The sequence below is a fragment of the Clarias gariepinus genome, chromosome 20, assembly GCF_024256425.1.
Source record: "Clarias gariepinus isolate MV-2021 ecotype Netherlands chromosome 20, CGAR_prim_01v2, whole genome shotgun sequence".
Taxonomy (NCBI): domain Eukaryota; kingdom Metazoa; phylum Chordata; class Actinopteri; order Siluriformes; family Clariidae; genus Clarias; species Clarias gariepinus.
In genome coordinates, this window is record NC_071119.1 from 26309785 (window position 1) to 26325479 (window position 15695).

General features: G+C 35.7%; 2 protein-coding genes across 4 annotated transcripts; both read left to right on the top strand.

Moving 5' to 3' along the window:
• Positions 1–813: 813 nt before the first annotated feature.
• Positions 814–15465, top strand: scpp9 (secretory calcium-binding phosphoprotein 9). 2 transcript variants are annotated; one of them, XM_053479580.1, is made up of 10 exons: positions 814–839; positions 1188–1255; positions 1356–1370; positions 1585–1779; positions 2037–2126; positions 2414–2473; positions 2668–2736; positions 3039–3080; positions 15244–15321; positions 15412–15465. In XM_053479580.1, exons 2-9 carry the CDS (start codon positions 1211–1213, stop codon positions 15283–15285), a joined length of 558 nt encoding a protein of 185 aa, XP_053335555.1. In that variant the 5' UTR covers positions 814–839; positions 1188–1210; the 3' UTR covers positions 15286–15321; positions 15412–15465. The 2 variants fall into 2 exon arrangements, with proteins under 2 accessions (XP_053335555.1, XP_053335554.1); XM_053479579.1 differs by lacking the exons at positions 15244–15321; positions 15412–15465 and adding exons at positions 3154–3231; positions 3315–3399.
• Positions 9862–11871, top strand: LOC128508309 (uncharacterized). 2 transcript variants are annotated; one of them, XM_053479578.1, is made up of 3 exons: positions 9862–10321; positions 10428–10710; positions 10804–11871. In XM_053479578.1, the coding sequence occupies exons 1-3, from the start codon at positions 9999–10001 to the stop codon at positions 11446–11448; spliced, it is 1251 nt and encodes a 416-aa protein (XP_053335553.1). In that variant the 5' UTR covers positions 9862–9998; the 3' UTR covers positions 11449–11871. The 2 variants fall into 2 exon arrangements, with proteins under 2 accessions (XP_053335553.1, XP_053335552.1); XM_053479577.1 differs by having other exon boundaries at positions 10428–11871.
• Positions 15466–15695: the final 230 nt, after the last annotated feature.

The following is a 15695-nucleotide window of genomic DNA, read 5'->3' on the forward strand; positions in this document are numbered from 1 at the left end:
TTATCCTGAAAATACAAATGATTATTAAACCAGTGGGAATTTTTAGATTTGTTTCAAATTTTAGGAAAATCAGATAATATTAGTGATGATGAGTTATTGTTACAACCCTATTTTTTTTATATTAAACTACATTCTTACAAGTATGCAAAGCTATTATTCTTATTTCAAAGCAATTTGACAACTATTACAATTATTATTTACTAAATAACAAATAGGTTTCATGAGCTTTAAAGCTAAAATTAGTTTCAAGAGCTACTGTATAATGAGTTGCTTTCTCCAGCATCTCTTTCTTGGTATTAGTAAAACAAAATTTAACTTGTCATGTGAACAGAAATGCAAAAAAAAAAAAAAGAAAAAATCAGAAAGCACAAATCTGCAGCTAAGAATAAAATAAAGATGGAATTAAAGATCTTTTTTAAAAAATATATATTTCTCATGTAAAATAATAGTGAATATTCACACTATTAAAATGACATTATAATGACCATGTGTTTGTGCACACACATGTTTCAGGTGTTCGTTATGATGTCATGGAGTCATGTGGCTTTTTTAATCCGGTCATAAAAAAAGGGCAAAAACCTCAAAATTTTGTTACATAGTTTGTGCTCATCATCTATTTTTGTCCCTCGGATTAAAGTATTTAGATTTTGACAATACATAAATAATAGTTTAGTGCATATTTACTGCAAGAGTAATGCAGGGAAACAAACAGCGGTCAAACACCTGGATTTGTGAGCTGGAAGTCATTCAGGTGGCATTTCTCAGGACAGATATAAGACCAGAGTCTGAGCAGGGAAAAGTACAGACGCACTCCAAGCTTCTAAAGATTCGCTCTTGAGGTGAGTACAGCTCGAATACTCTCCATCAAAGCTTTGCCAAGAAATACAGCTACAGTGATGAGGTCCATCCTGCATTTCTGGTTTGTATTTCAGATATGAAACATTTTCATTTGTAAATTAAAGCTTGAACAGATAATTATTTTAATTTGTATGTCACAGAGAAAAAGGAAAAAAAAGAAAATATTGAAATAGAATATTAACAAAAACAGACCCAGAACTGAACCTTGAGGAATACCATCAATAACAAACACAATAAATTAAAATGCCTGTCTGTCAGGAAGAGAATTGTAAACCTCAATTTTCTAATCTTAATCAAAATAAAATAGTTTTTCCCCCTCTTTTTTTAAGGTCTTGCTTTCTCTGCTTCCATCATGAAGATATTCCTTTTTGCTGCCTTACTGGCCTCAGCTGCCTATGTAAGTGTTTAACTGTATTTATCGTCTCTTCTAATATTTCAAAAATTTCTTTATCTGTTTAATACTAATATTTTTTTCTTCCTGGCTTTTATCCTTGCAGGTGATTTCAGCAAAGGTAAAATATAGAACTGTTAGCTTAAAGTTTGTAAATTTTAAAATTTCGCTTCATATTAATGTTATATTGTTGGATCTTTAACAAGCAACTTGTTACTTTAAGAACCATTTACAATAAATGCAATTTATAAACACACTAAAACCAATGAATAAGATTGTTTTGTGGTAAATACTGATAATTACCTACATTTTATCATATATTCCATATTTTGTAGAAACTGCTGGTGGTTGGAGGCTTGAATGGCCTGAACCCTGGTGTGGTTGGTCTAAACCCTGGTGTGGTTGGTCTAAACCCTGGTGTGGTTGGTCTAAATGGAGGACTGTTGAATCCAGGGCTGGTGGTTGGAGGAGTGAATCCAGCACTGATTGGAGCTGGCGGACCTTTCATTGGCCAGCCAGCCCTCGCTCCAGTAAGAACATCTTCATATTTTTATACATTTTAAGTACACTGCCAAAAACATGTTATAAAAATGTATATTATATTATAAATTGAAAAATAAATAATTTTGATTTTTATGTTTATTTATTAAGTGCAATAATAATAAAGCTCTGTGTGTTTAAACTGACTTAAATGTGTAATGTAAATTTGAACAGTTAGGTGCTATAAAGATTGCTGGTCTGGGATGTGGTTTGTTTCAGTAATCAGTTTTTTTTTTCTTTCCTCCAGATGATTCCTCCGTACATGTTCCAGCCTCAGTTCGGGTTTCCTAACCCCATGCCTCAGCTCCCTCAGCAATTCCCTGTCCAGCCCAACGGGGTAATGCATTTCTTTATTCAAGTTATAATTGCTTTGAAGCATCCTGTATATCTGGGAAACAATATTATTCCTCACAGAAGTGTAAATGTTTGAATGAACACCAAGCAGCTCATTCATGCTTATGTGTATTTATAGCCAATGTGTGTAATTTTATTTGTATTTTGTAAAAAGAAAATGGTTTGCTATTTAATCAAAAAACAAGAATAAATAAGATAAAACTGAATATAATTTATTATTATCTAATTGCTTGAGTTTTTTTTTTTTTTTTTTGCTTTTGTGGTAATTAGGGATTGCCCTTCATGAATCCTGTGAATCGTCAGGTTTTACCTCCTCAGCAGCAGGCAGCGGTACGTTTACCTCCACTTACTCACATAATGAGGGGAGGCTTGATGTAATGACAGTGTGTGTGTGTATATGTGCATGTGTGTGTGTGTGTGTGTGTGTGTGTGTGTGTGTGTGTGTGCGTGCGTGCATGCATATGTGTGTAGGTGAGTGTGATGTAGACATTTTCTCTTTAATGAGTCTTGCTGTGCATTAACAGGGACAAATGAATCCAAATGGACAGCAGCCGCAGGGTGACATGCCCGCCGGCCCAGCACAACGATTCAGGGTAATTATTGTAGGAGTTTCTGCTTCACAATTTTAACCTTAAAAAAAAATTAAGCTAAAATATATACAAATTAATAAAAATAATAAAATCAAATAATGTAAAGTATTATAAAACACATTTTTGCATGTAGTATTCAATTATAATATTATATACAATTATTTTTTAGCATATTATTACATGAATATTTTTTTCTATTTTTGATATGAATTAGCATGAAATATGTAATAATCTGAAAGTAATTCATTGAAATTAAGTTGTGAGTAAATGAGAAAATTAAATGAAATTGTTGATTTCTCTCTCAGCGTGCTCTCTGGGCAAGAATGCAGGACAATTCAGTCGCTCAGGTAATGCACTGATTAGAAACGTTTATATACTCAGGAAAAAATCTGTTTATTTACACTTAATTTCTGATTTCAGGCCACCGTGAGCCCGGCAACAACTAAGCACCCTGACGAGTAATCCGCTCTGGTTTTACTGCTTCGTCATATGTCTTAGGTATATCTTTAATCATATGGAGAAAAAAAATATTTATTATTATATTTAATGCATTCACTATTTCTCTTTCTCTCCATTTACAGATTTGACCCAGAGGGGGAAAAAAAATCCATGACATGAATATTAGAGATAGAACACTAGTTATTATAATAAAAAAAAATTATAAAGAAGGAAAGCATAATAATTCTTGACTTTGATTTATTAAATTATCACTAATAAAATTAATTATGAATAATTAAAAATGTTTTTGCTTTTTATTGAGGTTTTCATACACTGTCTGGGCAAAAATAAAAGTTGAGACTTTTGAGACTGTTTAAAGAAAACTTTAAAAGTACTGGAACTGGGTTAAGAACTGTCCAACACATTATTGAACCTAGGAAAGTTTTGAAAGACACTTTAAGTGATGTAAATAGAGAGCACAAACTCTTCGTACAGTTGCATGGGGGAAAGGAAATGGCCAGTACTATTTCGAGCTAAGGGTTTATAGTGAATAATGAGATGAGAACTCACATGATTGTGGCTAAACAGCTGTGTGGGCATAAGGAAACCACTTGTTAGTGAGACTCATTGGGGCCAAACAGACAAACAAGCAAGCAAACAAACAAACAAATAAATTTGCTAGGGAGCATTAAGATTGGACTTTATACTGATGATAAAGGGTCATGTGACCTGATGAGTCCGGATTGAGCCTATTCCAGAGCAATGTGTGTCAGGGTAAAAAGTGAAGCGCATGAAGTTATGCGTCCATCATGCGTAGTGGTACAAGCCTTTGGAGGCAGTGTTATGATCTTCAGTTTGCTTTAGTTGCTCAGGTTTAGACTCAACAACAGTGTCTTACTTTTCTTTTTCTGAAAAAAAATGCTTTATCGGATCCTTGGACCTTTAAACAAGAATATAAAACTCCACAGGCTGAGGATTCTTACATCTCATTTGTTTTGATGGTACTGTGAAATTTTACTGTAGTTTGGATGCTTAACATTTTTGCCCTGACCTGAAAGACAATGCAAAACTCAATAATAGTGTTAGTGATCATTTTGTCACACTGGCATTAAATAAAGCTACCAGTCATAGAAGACAAGTAGGCCCACAGTTCTTTACTAGTGTGTTGACGATCATTCAGAAATATTTTACAGTGTTGAAATTTTTTTCCAGTTGCGAAGACTGAAGTCAAACGGTGCATAAGCTGATCTATCCAACCTTTAGCCCAAAGCCTTTACCACTGATTCACTGATCTACTGATCCACATGTAGAGTGCAGAGCATAATCACTAGAAAATAATCTGACCTCAATCTCAATATGAAAATGCCCTGCATTCTCTCAGCTATTTTTCATTTCATTCATAGTTTTCATTTAGACATTATTAAAAAAAATTATTTTACAAAACTTAATTTGATTACAGTTTTTCTCGATTGCTTAAACACTATAACCAGGCTTTTAAACTAAAATTTCAAAACCGTAACGTTATTTTTCAAAAAGCTCACCCATTTCCCTGAACTATAAACACTATTCCCTGCTTTGACACATGAGTCAAATTTGGTGAACTGTTACTGCAAAACTCTACACACAAATCCCTAAATTTTTCAGTGCTTACACCATGTAGTCATTTAGAAAGCACTAGCATTCAATAATGTTAACTTAAGTCAGCATAGCTTGAGCTCAATTAGCACACAATTAACCAGGTGGAAACACTAGGAGTCAAAATTTATCACACACCAATCAGAACCTTCGATGGATAGATAAAAGGGCCAAAGTCAGCTCATTCAGGTTTAAAACAATGGATCCAAAGAGATGCAAAGGAAGAGGACGTGGTGGAGGAAGAGGACGTGGTGAAGGAGGAGGACGTGGTGGAGGAAGAGGACGTGGTGAAAGAGGAGGAGGAGGTGGTCTAGGACAACAGGAAGGTGGTGGAGGAGGAGGGAGAGGTGGAGGAGGAGAAGGGAGAGGTGGAGGAGGAGGAGGGAGAGGTGGAGGAGGAGGAGGACGTGGTGAAGGAGGTGGAGGTGGAGAACGACGGCGACAAGGAAGGGGAAGAGCAAGGGCAAGAAGACAGTCAGTCTCGGATGAAATTCGAGCCACTTTAGTTGACCATGTCCTTGTCCATGGGATGACTATGAGGGAGGCTGGGCAACGAGTACAACCAAATTTGAGTCGCTTCACTGTTGCCTCCATCATCAGAACCTTCAGGGAGGAAAACAGGTAGGTGTACTTGCAGTAAGACTGCTTTGTACAGTAACTTTTAAGTTACTGAACTTATGTTTCTTGAGTTTCAGTATGTTTCCATTATTTTCCTGTAAAAAGAATGTGTGACAGTTACAGTAATGAGTGCTTCTATTTTTGTAGGACACAGAGACGACCACCTGGTGGAGGCAGGTTAAGGCTTTTGTCGGAGGAGCAAGAGAGGGAACTTGTAAACATGGTAATTGCAAATAATGTAATCCGCCTGCAAGAGATTCAAAGGATCTTTTTCGAGGCATAAATGCCATCAGCCTCTCCACAATTGACCGCATCCTCCGAAAGAATCAATTCCGGATGAAACAGGCATACCGAGTCCCTTTCGAACGAAACTCTGACAGAGTGAAAAACCAACGTGTGGAATATGTTCAGGTATGAGTTTTGATGCTGTATAAAGTATTGTGTACCATCACAGCATGGCAGTTTATGCTGCCATTTCAGCACTCTTGAACTGTGGTTCAGGGTACCGATTGACTCTACTGTGTTATGTGTTTTGCAGGAAATCTTTGAGATTGAAGGATGGCCTGTTCCCCATGAAATAATCTTTGTGGATGAGGCAGGTTTTAACCTGACCAAAAGAAGGAAAAGGGGGAGGAACATAATTGGCCATCGGGCTATTGTAAATGTCCCTGGTCAGCGTGGAGGGAATGTCACTATGTGCGCAGCCATCAGCCAACGAGGGGTACTCCACCGCCATGCCGTACTAGGACCCTATAACACTATGCTTCTCCTTGCTTTTCTTGATGGTTTAAAACAACATATGTTCCAGCTGGACTACAGGGAACCAGCACAGCCAGAGCAGCCTCACTACGTTGTTGTGTGGGATAACGTCAGCTTCCATCGCGCTGCTCTGGTTCGTGACTGGTTTACCAATAACCCAAGGTTTTCTAATATCTTTCTGCCTGCATACTCTCCCTTTCTAAACCCGATAGAGGAGTTATTTTCGGCATGGCGGTGGAAAGTGTATGACCGAGAACCTTATGTCCGTGTTCACCTCCTTCAGGCCATGGAAGAAGCCTGCCTAGACATATCAGTAGATGCATGCCAGGGGTGGGTCAGGCATGCAAGAGGATTTTACCCCCGCTGCCTGGCTAGGGCCAATATAGCCTGTGATGTGGATGAGATTCTCTGGCCTGACCCAGACCAAAGACAAGATGCTGAGGTGGAATAATGTTTTTTGGTGTGTGTTGTACTGTATAGTACATGAATAAAAATGTGCCACTGTACATACATTGGTTGCGTCTTTTGTGTTCATCATGTGAAAAGGTTTTTGAAGGGGAGAACCATAAGCAACCTAATTGTTTTGGAACTATTGTTTTGAATTAATTGTACCAGTGTGCAAAACTCTGTTGTAGTGTGTGTGTTTTTGAGGGCTTGTGTTTGATGTCTGAGGGCAAAGTTTGGTTTTTCAGCAAGAGTGAATAGTTTTGAGTGTAGAGCTTCATTTTGACCTGAAAATAGGATGTTTGGGAAATTGAGTGAAATGTTATGGATTTGTGTTTACTGTTGTGAGAATATGAGGCATAGTTTCAAGAAATGTGTTTTAGCAATCGAGAAAAACTGTAATATGAACATCCTGGTTTAGACTTGAATGTTCAGGGTTGGCCCTTTTTTTCTGCACTTTTAATCTAATTAGCTTATTTTGGTATTTAAAGATTTTGCACATTATTTATTTGATTTCTGTAAATTCCGTAATTCATGAAATTAAGTTTGTACGTAATAATACGTTTAACTTGAGAATAATGAAAAAGATTACTTTACTTCTATTACTTACAGTTTTTGTCTGTTGCTTGAACCCATTTTGCAAAACTTCGCTCATTGTGCCAAAACTCTAAACTCAAGTAAACATGACACAACACTGGGAAATATACCATTCACATCTGTGCGCAATTGAAACTCTACTCTCAAAACCTAAACTCTGCTATCAAAACCTAACATTCCTTTGTCAAAATGTAACTCTGTTGACAAAATGACACAAACTTGCATCATACAGTATGCAAACACTTTCAGATCAGGGGAAACACACTAGTCTACTTTATATAAAACACTGCAGTCTTTGATTTTCATTGTTTATTCAGAAGGCATATTTTCAAGAGACACATTTTTAAACAACCAAAAAAGCAAATAGGCCTACTCAATATTGTACATTGCAGCACTGTACATTGCAGTACCATGAATTCATATAAAGCAAAGGAAAAAAAAAACATAATACGGTAATAGAAAAAACACTATACTGTAAACACAAAAAAAATCATGACAATTGTGCATACGTGGGCTCATGGATCTCGCTGTCTGTTGAAGTCTGGCCACAGAACCTCATCGACATCGCAAGCAATGTCTTCTCCCGCTAGGCACTGGGGAAAATATGCTCTTGCATGTCAAAACCATCCATGGATTGCTGTCACCTGAATGTCGCCGCAGGCCTGTTCCATTGCCTGCAGAAGAGGCATGCGGGCATGTGGTTGGCGGTCATATACACACCATCTCCAAGCCAAAAAAAAATCCTCTATAGGGTTTAAAAATGTTGAGTATGGGGGCAAGTATACCACTTCAAATTGATTGTGGTTGGAGAACCAGGTCTGGACCAGAGCAGCCCGATGGAAACTGACATTATCCCATATCAACACTAAACCTGGGCTGATCTGGTCTGTTTTGTACAACTATATTATGGAGAGCATCTAGAAATGTGCGTATATGTTGGCTATTGTATGGACCTAGTTTTGCATGATGATGTAGAAGCCAGAAGGCTTATGGCGGCACACAATGTGATATTTCCCCTGCGCTGCCCTGGGACGTGCCCTTTGGCCAATTACATTACGACCCCGTCGTCTTGTTTTGCACAGGTCAAATCCAGCTTCATCAATGAAAATGAATTCATGAGGCTGTGCAGCTCCATCCATGGCCAAGATTCTCTATAAAAAAAAAGAGAACATATTACTGTACTACAGTGCTACACATACAGAACCCTCACCCCATCCACAGGTACCTGTGTAGCTCTCAGAATGGATCCATGTGGTACTGATATGGTACATATTCAGCTGCTACTGGATTTCACCAATACTGTATTGTAAATGTAAAGGACAGTTACACTTACCCGTACATATTCAGCTCGAAGTCCTTTGACCATGCTTCATGGTGATGCTGTGTTTTCCCAAAATGCATCTGATGGTGGTGATGCTCACATGGTTTATGTTGTTGAACACTTGCCTGTCTGCAAGTATTTTCTTCTTTTTTGTAGTTGGCTAATTGGTGTTCAGTTTCGCAAGTAAGTGCCTTCAGGTGTGTATTTGAGTGGTGGCAATTACTCAATGTGTTTTGTATTTTGGATACATGTGTTTTCCAAATGGCACCCTGAGATTTCATTTTTGAACGAAGTGTCTTATGTATGAAATAGAGTGTAGTATGCAGGACCATGTGTGTTGCATAAAGGATTAAGTGTGTTACATACATGCAACTACAGTAGAGTGCAAAGCAGCGCTTTTGTTTAAGGTATGGGTACATGTGTTTGACGTATGGTAACAAAAGCTTCAAGTTGTGTTACTTGAAGCCTAAGCATGGGTTTATAGAGTTCAAGCAACAGGCAAAAACTGTAATACAACATAAATGTAATTTGTTTCTTTCAAAGTAAAAACTAAACTTAAATATAATGTTAAATTTTAGGTTTTTTTAAAGTGATATAATCATCTTGTTACATAGTAGAAAAATTAGTTTTACTGGCCTAAGGCATTGTAACAACTTTTGTTTATGATTTAAATAAATTTATAGAATAGGGTATTTTTTTTTTTTTTTTTGCTTTGGGGAAACTTTAAAAAATATATGTATATTTCATCAGAATTAAACCTTAAATAAAATTTTAACATTTAATTTGATAGAAAGTAAAAAATAATAATAATACTTGTAAAAAATTGAGGGATTTTTTTTTAAGTTGATCCAAAGTATCATTTTTTTTCAGGCCTTCGATGTTCTTTTTGTACTGAAATATGCTCTACACCTGGACTATGATTAAACCTCTGTTTAAATAATAAACAAAAAAGATTTATAAAACACTACATGTTCTTGAATTTCATGTTTAAATAAACTGTGTTTAGATACAGTATATTAGATACTGAACATGTCACTGAATATAATGTCACTTACAGTTTTTTCTGATTGCTTAAACAGTAATAATGATTCCTGTAGCACAATTTCTAAAATTATTAATAGTTGTAGAAAAACTATTCACTGAGTTTGCAAAATTAAAAGCACAAACACTGCTTTGCACACAGTTTGCACTTTTATAACACACAATTTGCAAATGTATAAATACAATCTAATCCACAGCACTCCTTTTGCAGAACTGTAAACACAACTCAGTACTTTACACACAATTTCCAAATTATCAGAACACTTCTAGTAAAACTATACACATTTATGGACATTTTTTACACTTTTTGTGTAACTGTTTGACCACACTGCACATGTGAAAACAGTTTTATATAATTAGTTCACTTTGCAATCAGCTTGAGCACTATAAATAAGCCACAGGTAAGCTTTCAATGTGGAGAACAATGGAGGGCAGACTGAGAAGAGTGAGAATTAGAGGAGGGCGAGGAAGAGGAAGAGGACGAGGACGTGAAGGAGCAGGTGGAAGAGGAGGAGGACAAAGACTAGGAGGTGAATTTAGAGGAAGAGGACAAGGAGGTGAAGAGGAAGGAGGAAGGATAAGAAGAATCAGAATTCCTGATGACATCAGAGCAACAATAGTAGACCATGTAATCAACCATGGAATGACCCTAAGGGAAGCTGGCCAACGGGTTCAGCCTAACCTCAGCCGCTACACTGTAGCAAGTATCATAAGGACATTTCGAAATGAGAATCGGTTAGTACAGTTACTTCATACTACAGTAAGTTTTCTAGTAGCACCATACCCTAATGAAAAACAATACAGTACTTGACATGTAAAAACTGAATTTGTTACTTTACAGAGTTGCTAGAAATCCAGCATCTGGGGGCAGACAAAGAATGTTCACTGAAGAACAAGAGACTCATATAGTCAATATGGTGTTGGCCAATAATTCCATTAGGCTGCGAGAAATACAGCAGCGCATAATAGAGGATACCATCACATTCCAAAACATAAACAACGTGAGCATCTCTGCATTATCTCGTGTACTGGCACGAAATAGAATAAGAATGAAACAAATTTACAGAGTCCCTTTTGAAAGAAACAGTGAGCGCATAAAACAACTGCGATATGAATATGTTCAGGTAAGCTATAATATCATTGGTACTGAATGTGGAAGTCCATCCTGTAGTGCTGTGTATGAACCTGCTGTGCTGCATTTGTTTTGTCTTTTCCAGAGAGTGATGGAGCTAGAGGCAGATGCCATGGGTCATGAACTGATTTATGTAGATGAGGCAGGTTTTAACCTAACTAAAACAAGGAGACGTGGCAGGAACCTTATTGGACAACGTGCTATAATCAATGTGCCAGGACAGCGTGGTGGTAATATAACTATGTGTGCAGCTATGAGTCAAAATGGTGTTGTGCACCATCATGCAATCCTGGGCCCATATAACACTGCACACATTATTACATTCCTGGATACCCTATATCATACACTCACTAATGTTCAGAGAGCAGAGCAGATGAGATATGTTATCATATGGGACAATGTTAGCTTCCATAGGGCTGCTTTGGTCCGCAACTGGTTCACAGATCACCAACTCTTTACTGTACTAAACCTCCCCCCATATTCTCCATTCCTGAATCCAATCGAAGAATTCTTCTCTGCCTGGCGCTGGAAGGTCTATGACCGTCATCCCCATCAGCGCATGGCTCTTTTACAGGCAATGGAAGAGGCATGTGAGGATATTGACCAGGCATCATGTCAGGCCTGGATACGGCACTCAAGAAGATATTTTCCACGGTGCCTTGGACAAGAAGACATTGCTTGTGATGTCGATGAAATTCTGTGGCCGGACCCAGAAAGACGACATGATTGATATTTTTTCTCTCTCTCTCTTTCAGTGAAATTGTATGTTTTTTTTGTGCTTCGTTTTGATATGTATGAATAAACATTCATACTTACAGTAAGTAAAATTTGAATCCTTGTGTGTTTGTATGACAAAATTATGTCAAAAGTATTACTTCAAATTCACCTACCTTGTGCACAGAGAAAGCAAAAGCCAGATGTGTTTTTTATTTATACCATCAGTGTGTAGTTGGCACTTTGTGTGCTTATAAATATGATGGTTAGTGTTAACTGTTTGGTACAAAAATACCATTTTTACAAAGGTTTGTAGAGTTAAACAAGATGTATACTCTTTTGCAAGAGAACTAAAATGTTTTGATAATTGGGTGAAAGGTTTTCTTATTTGTGTGTAGAGTTTTGCAAAAATAGCCAATAGTTACAAAAAATGTGCTTAAGCAATCAGAAAAAACTGTAATACAGTATAATGCCACACAGAAAGTTATTAAATACTTTTCAGCGTAAGTTTAAGGCATCGTCATGGCCTGTTTGACCTGTTTAAGATATCAAAAATCAACAACATTTTGACCAATCAAAATGCAATAATTAGCAGTTCTGTGTGTAAGAAATAATTAAAGATGAAATTAAAAGATCTTATTTATTTTAAATAATAGTACTCATGTGAAATAATAGTGAATATTAACTCTTATAAGATAACATTTAATGACCGTGTGTTTGTGCACATGTTTCAGGTGTTCGTTATGATGTCATGAAGTCATGTGGCTTTTTAAAACCGGTCATACAAAAAGAACGAAAACCTCAAAATTCAGGTACAGAGTTTGTGCTCATCATCTATTTTTATACCTCGGATTAAAGCATTTAGATTTTGACAAAACATAAACACAAGTTTAGTGCATATTTACTGAAAGAGTAATGCGGGGAAACAAACAGCGGTCAAACACCTGGATTTGTGAGCAGGAAGTCATTCAGGTGGAATTTCTCAGGACCGATATAAGGCCAGAGTCTGAGCAGGAAAAAGTACAGACGCATTGCAAGCTTGAGGTGAGGTACAGTAAGTACAGCTCGAATACTCTCCATGAAAGTTTGCCAGGAAATACAGCTACAGTGATAAGTTCCATCCTGCTTTTATTTTTAGATTATTGAATTTTTCTACTGTATATTTCGTGTCTTGTATTTCAGATATTTCAGAACATTTTTATTTGTAAATTAAAGCTTGAACAGCTGAATATTTTAAGTCGTAAGTCACAGAAAAAAGGAAACAAACAAAAATCTGAATAGATTATAAACAAAACCAGACCCAGAACTGAACCTTGAGGAATACCATGAATAACAAGCACAATAATAAACATGATTGTCTGTCAGGAAGAGAATTCTAAACTTCAATTTTCTACTCTAAATCAAAATAAAATTGTGTTTTTTCCTCCTTTTGAAGGTTTTGTTTTCTCTGGTTCAGTCATGAAGATATTCCTTTTTGCTGCCTTACTGGCCTCAGCTGCCTATGTAAGTATTTAACTTTATCTTTTCCAATCATTCAAAAATTTCTTTATCTGTTTAATACTAATATTTTTTCTCCCTTGCTTTCATCCTTACAGGTGATTTCAGCAAAGGTAAAAAAAAAAAAACTGTCAGCTTAAAGTTTGTACTGTAGATTTTTATTTTGCTTTATATCAATGCTATATTGTTGGATCTTTAACAAGCAACTTGTTGTTACTCTATAAACCATTTACAATAACTGCAATTTATAAACACACTTAAACCAATGAATAAGGTTGTGTGTTGACAGCATTTGCATGTTGGGCTGCACTAAATATTGTGGTAAATACTGATAATCACCAACATTTTATCATATATTCCATATTTTGTAGAAACTGCTGGTGGTTGGAGGCTTGAATGGCCTGAACCCTGGTGTGGTTGGTCTAAACCCCGGTGTGATTGGTCTAAACCCTGGTGTGGTTGGTCTAAATGGAGGACAGTTGAATCCAGGGCTGGTGGTTGGAGGAGTGAATCCAGCACTGATTGGAGCTGGCGGACCTTTCATTGGCCAGCCAGCCATCGCTCCAGTAAGAACATCTTCATATTTTTAAGTACATTGCCAAAAACATGTTACAAAAATGTATATTATATTATAAATTGAAAAATAAATAATTTGGATTTTTTTGGAATTTGGTTTATTTATTGAGTGCAATAATGATAAAGCTCTGTGTGTTTAAACTGACTTAAAGATGTAATGTAAATTTTAACAGTTAGGTGCTATAAAGATTGCTGGTCTGGGATGTGGTTTGCTTCAGTAATCAGTTTTGGATTTTTTTCTTTCCTCCAGATGATTCCTCCATACATGTTCCAGCCTCAGTTCGGGTTCCCTAACGCCGTGCCTCAGCTCCCTCAACAATTTCCTGTCCAGCCTAATGGGGTAAACAGTTTTTATGATTCAAGTTTTAATTGCTATGATGCATCCTGTATAACTATCTGGGGAAACAACAAGATTTCTCACAGAGGTGTACATGTTTGGATAAACACCAAGCTGCTCATTCTTTCTCATGTGCATTTATAGCCATCTGGAGCTTTAGACTAAACTGATATTTTTGATAGAATTAGTAAATTTATTTTAAAATTTAAGTTTAAGTTAATATTGTACTTTTTATTAAAATAGTACTTTTTCTACTTGTTTTCTTCTTTAAAAATATACAATATTATATATATATATATATATATATATATATATATATATATATATATATATATATATATAATAATAATAATTATTATTATTATTATTATTCATTCCATTTATTTTCACTTTAATGTTACACACCAACCTGCCTTGGGTGTATTTAAAAAAGTCTGTACATTAAAAAAGAAAGAAAGAAAAAGGAAACAAATACTGTACGTATATTGAATCCTCATTTGAAAGTTATAAAGCTTCAAGGATTTTATTCTCCACAACACTTGTTTTTATGCCTTTCATTTATATAAAAAAAAAGTTTGCTACTTAACTAAAAAACAAGAATAATTTATAATAAACTTTAAATATCATTTATTGTTATCTAATTCAGATTTTTATTTATTTATTTTTTGCTTATGTGGCAATTAGGGATTTCCCTTCATGAATCCTGTGAATCGTCAGGTTTTACCTCCTCAGCAGCAGGCAGCGGTACGTTTACCTCCACTTACTTACATAATGAGGAGAGGCTTGATGTAATAACAGTGTGTGTGTATGTGCATTTGAGTATGTAGACATTTTCTCTTTAATGAGTCATGCTGTGCATTAACAGGGACAAATGAATCCAAACGGGCAGCAGCCGCAGGGTGACATGCCCGCCGGCCCAGCACAACGATTCAGGGTAATTATTGTAGGAGTTTCTGCTTCACAATTTTAACCTTAAAAAAAATTAAGCTAAAATATATACAAATCAATAAATACAATAAAATAACATAATAAAAAGTATTATAAAACACATTTTTGCATGTAGTATTCAATTATAATATTATATAATTTTTAAAAACATATTATTACATCTACAGTCTACAGTCTACAGTCAGACACCTGATGTAATTATCTTGTAAATATGTTATTATTTATTTCTGATATGAGTTAGCATGAAATGTGTAATAATCTGAAAGTCATTAATTGCAATGAAGTGAGTAAATGAGAAATTTAAATGAAAGTTGATTTCTTTCTTAGCGTGCTCTCTGGTCGAGAATGCAGGTCAATTCAGTCGATCAGGTAATGCACTGATCACACTAATTAGAAACGTTAACAATGCTCAGGAGCAACATCTTTTTATTTACAGTTCATTTCTGATTTCAGGCCACCGTGAGCCCGGCAACAACTGAGCACCCTGACGAGTAAACCGCTCTGGTTTTACTGCTTCATCATATGTCTTAGGTATATCTTTATATTTATATAAGAAAAAAATATATGTATTGTGTATTATTTAATGTGTTAATTCTTTCTTTTTCTCTCCCTTATGTACAGTCTTGACCCAGAGTGGATCCTAATTTTCTTTTGGAGAAATAGTAGATATAGGAGACTGATTATTAGAATTAAATTAGAATTGTAAAAAAAAAGGAAAAGCATAATAATTCCTGACTTTGATTTATTTAATTATCACTAATAAAATGATTTATTCATGATAAAATTGGTTGTGCTTTTTTTATTGAGGTTTTCATACTCTGTCTGGCCAAAAATAAAACTTGCTATTTCAAAGTGGTTAAATGTTTGACCTTAATTAATCAAAGAAAACTTTAAAAAGACTGAAA

What these genes read in the sequence shown, in the direction of transcription:
- scpp9 (XM_053479580.1), top strand. Translation starts at nt 1,211, where the DNA reads ATGAAGATATTCCTTTTTGCTGCCTTACTGGCCTCAGCTGCCTAT. An exon ending in GCCCAGCACAACGATTCAGG is followed by an intron (nt 2,737 to 3,038) that starts GTAATTATTGTA and finishes TTTCTCTCTCAG; the next exon opens with CGTGCTCTCTGGGCAAGAAT. An exon ending in AGGACAATTCAGTCGCTCAG is followed by an intron (nt 3,081 to 15,243) that starts GTAATGCACTGA and finishes TTCTGATTTCAG; the next exon opens with GCCACCGTGAGCCCGGCAAC.
- LOC128508309 (XM_053479577.1), top strand. Translation starts at nt 9,999, where the DNA reads ATGTGGAGAACAATGGAGGGCAGACTGAGAAGAGTGAGAATTAGAGGA. An exon ending in ACATTTCGAAATGAGAATCG is followed by an intron (nt 10,322 to 10,427) that starts GTTAGTACAGTT and finishes GTTACTTTACAG; the next exon opens with AGTTGCTAGAAATCCAGCAT.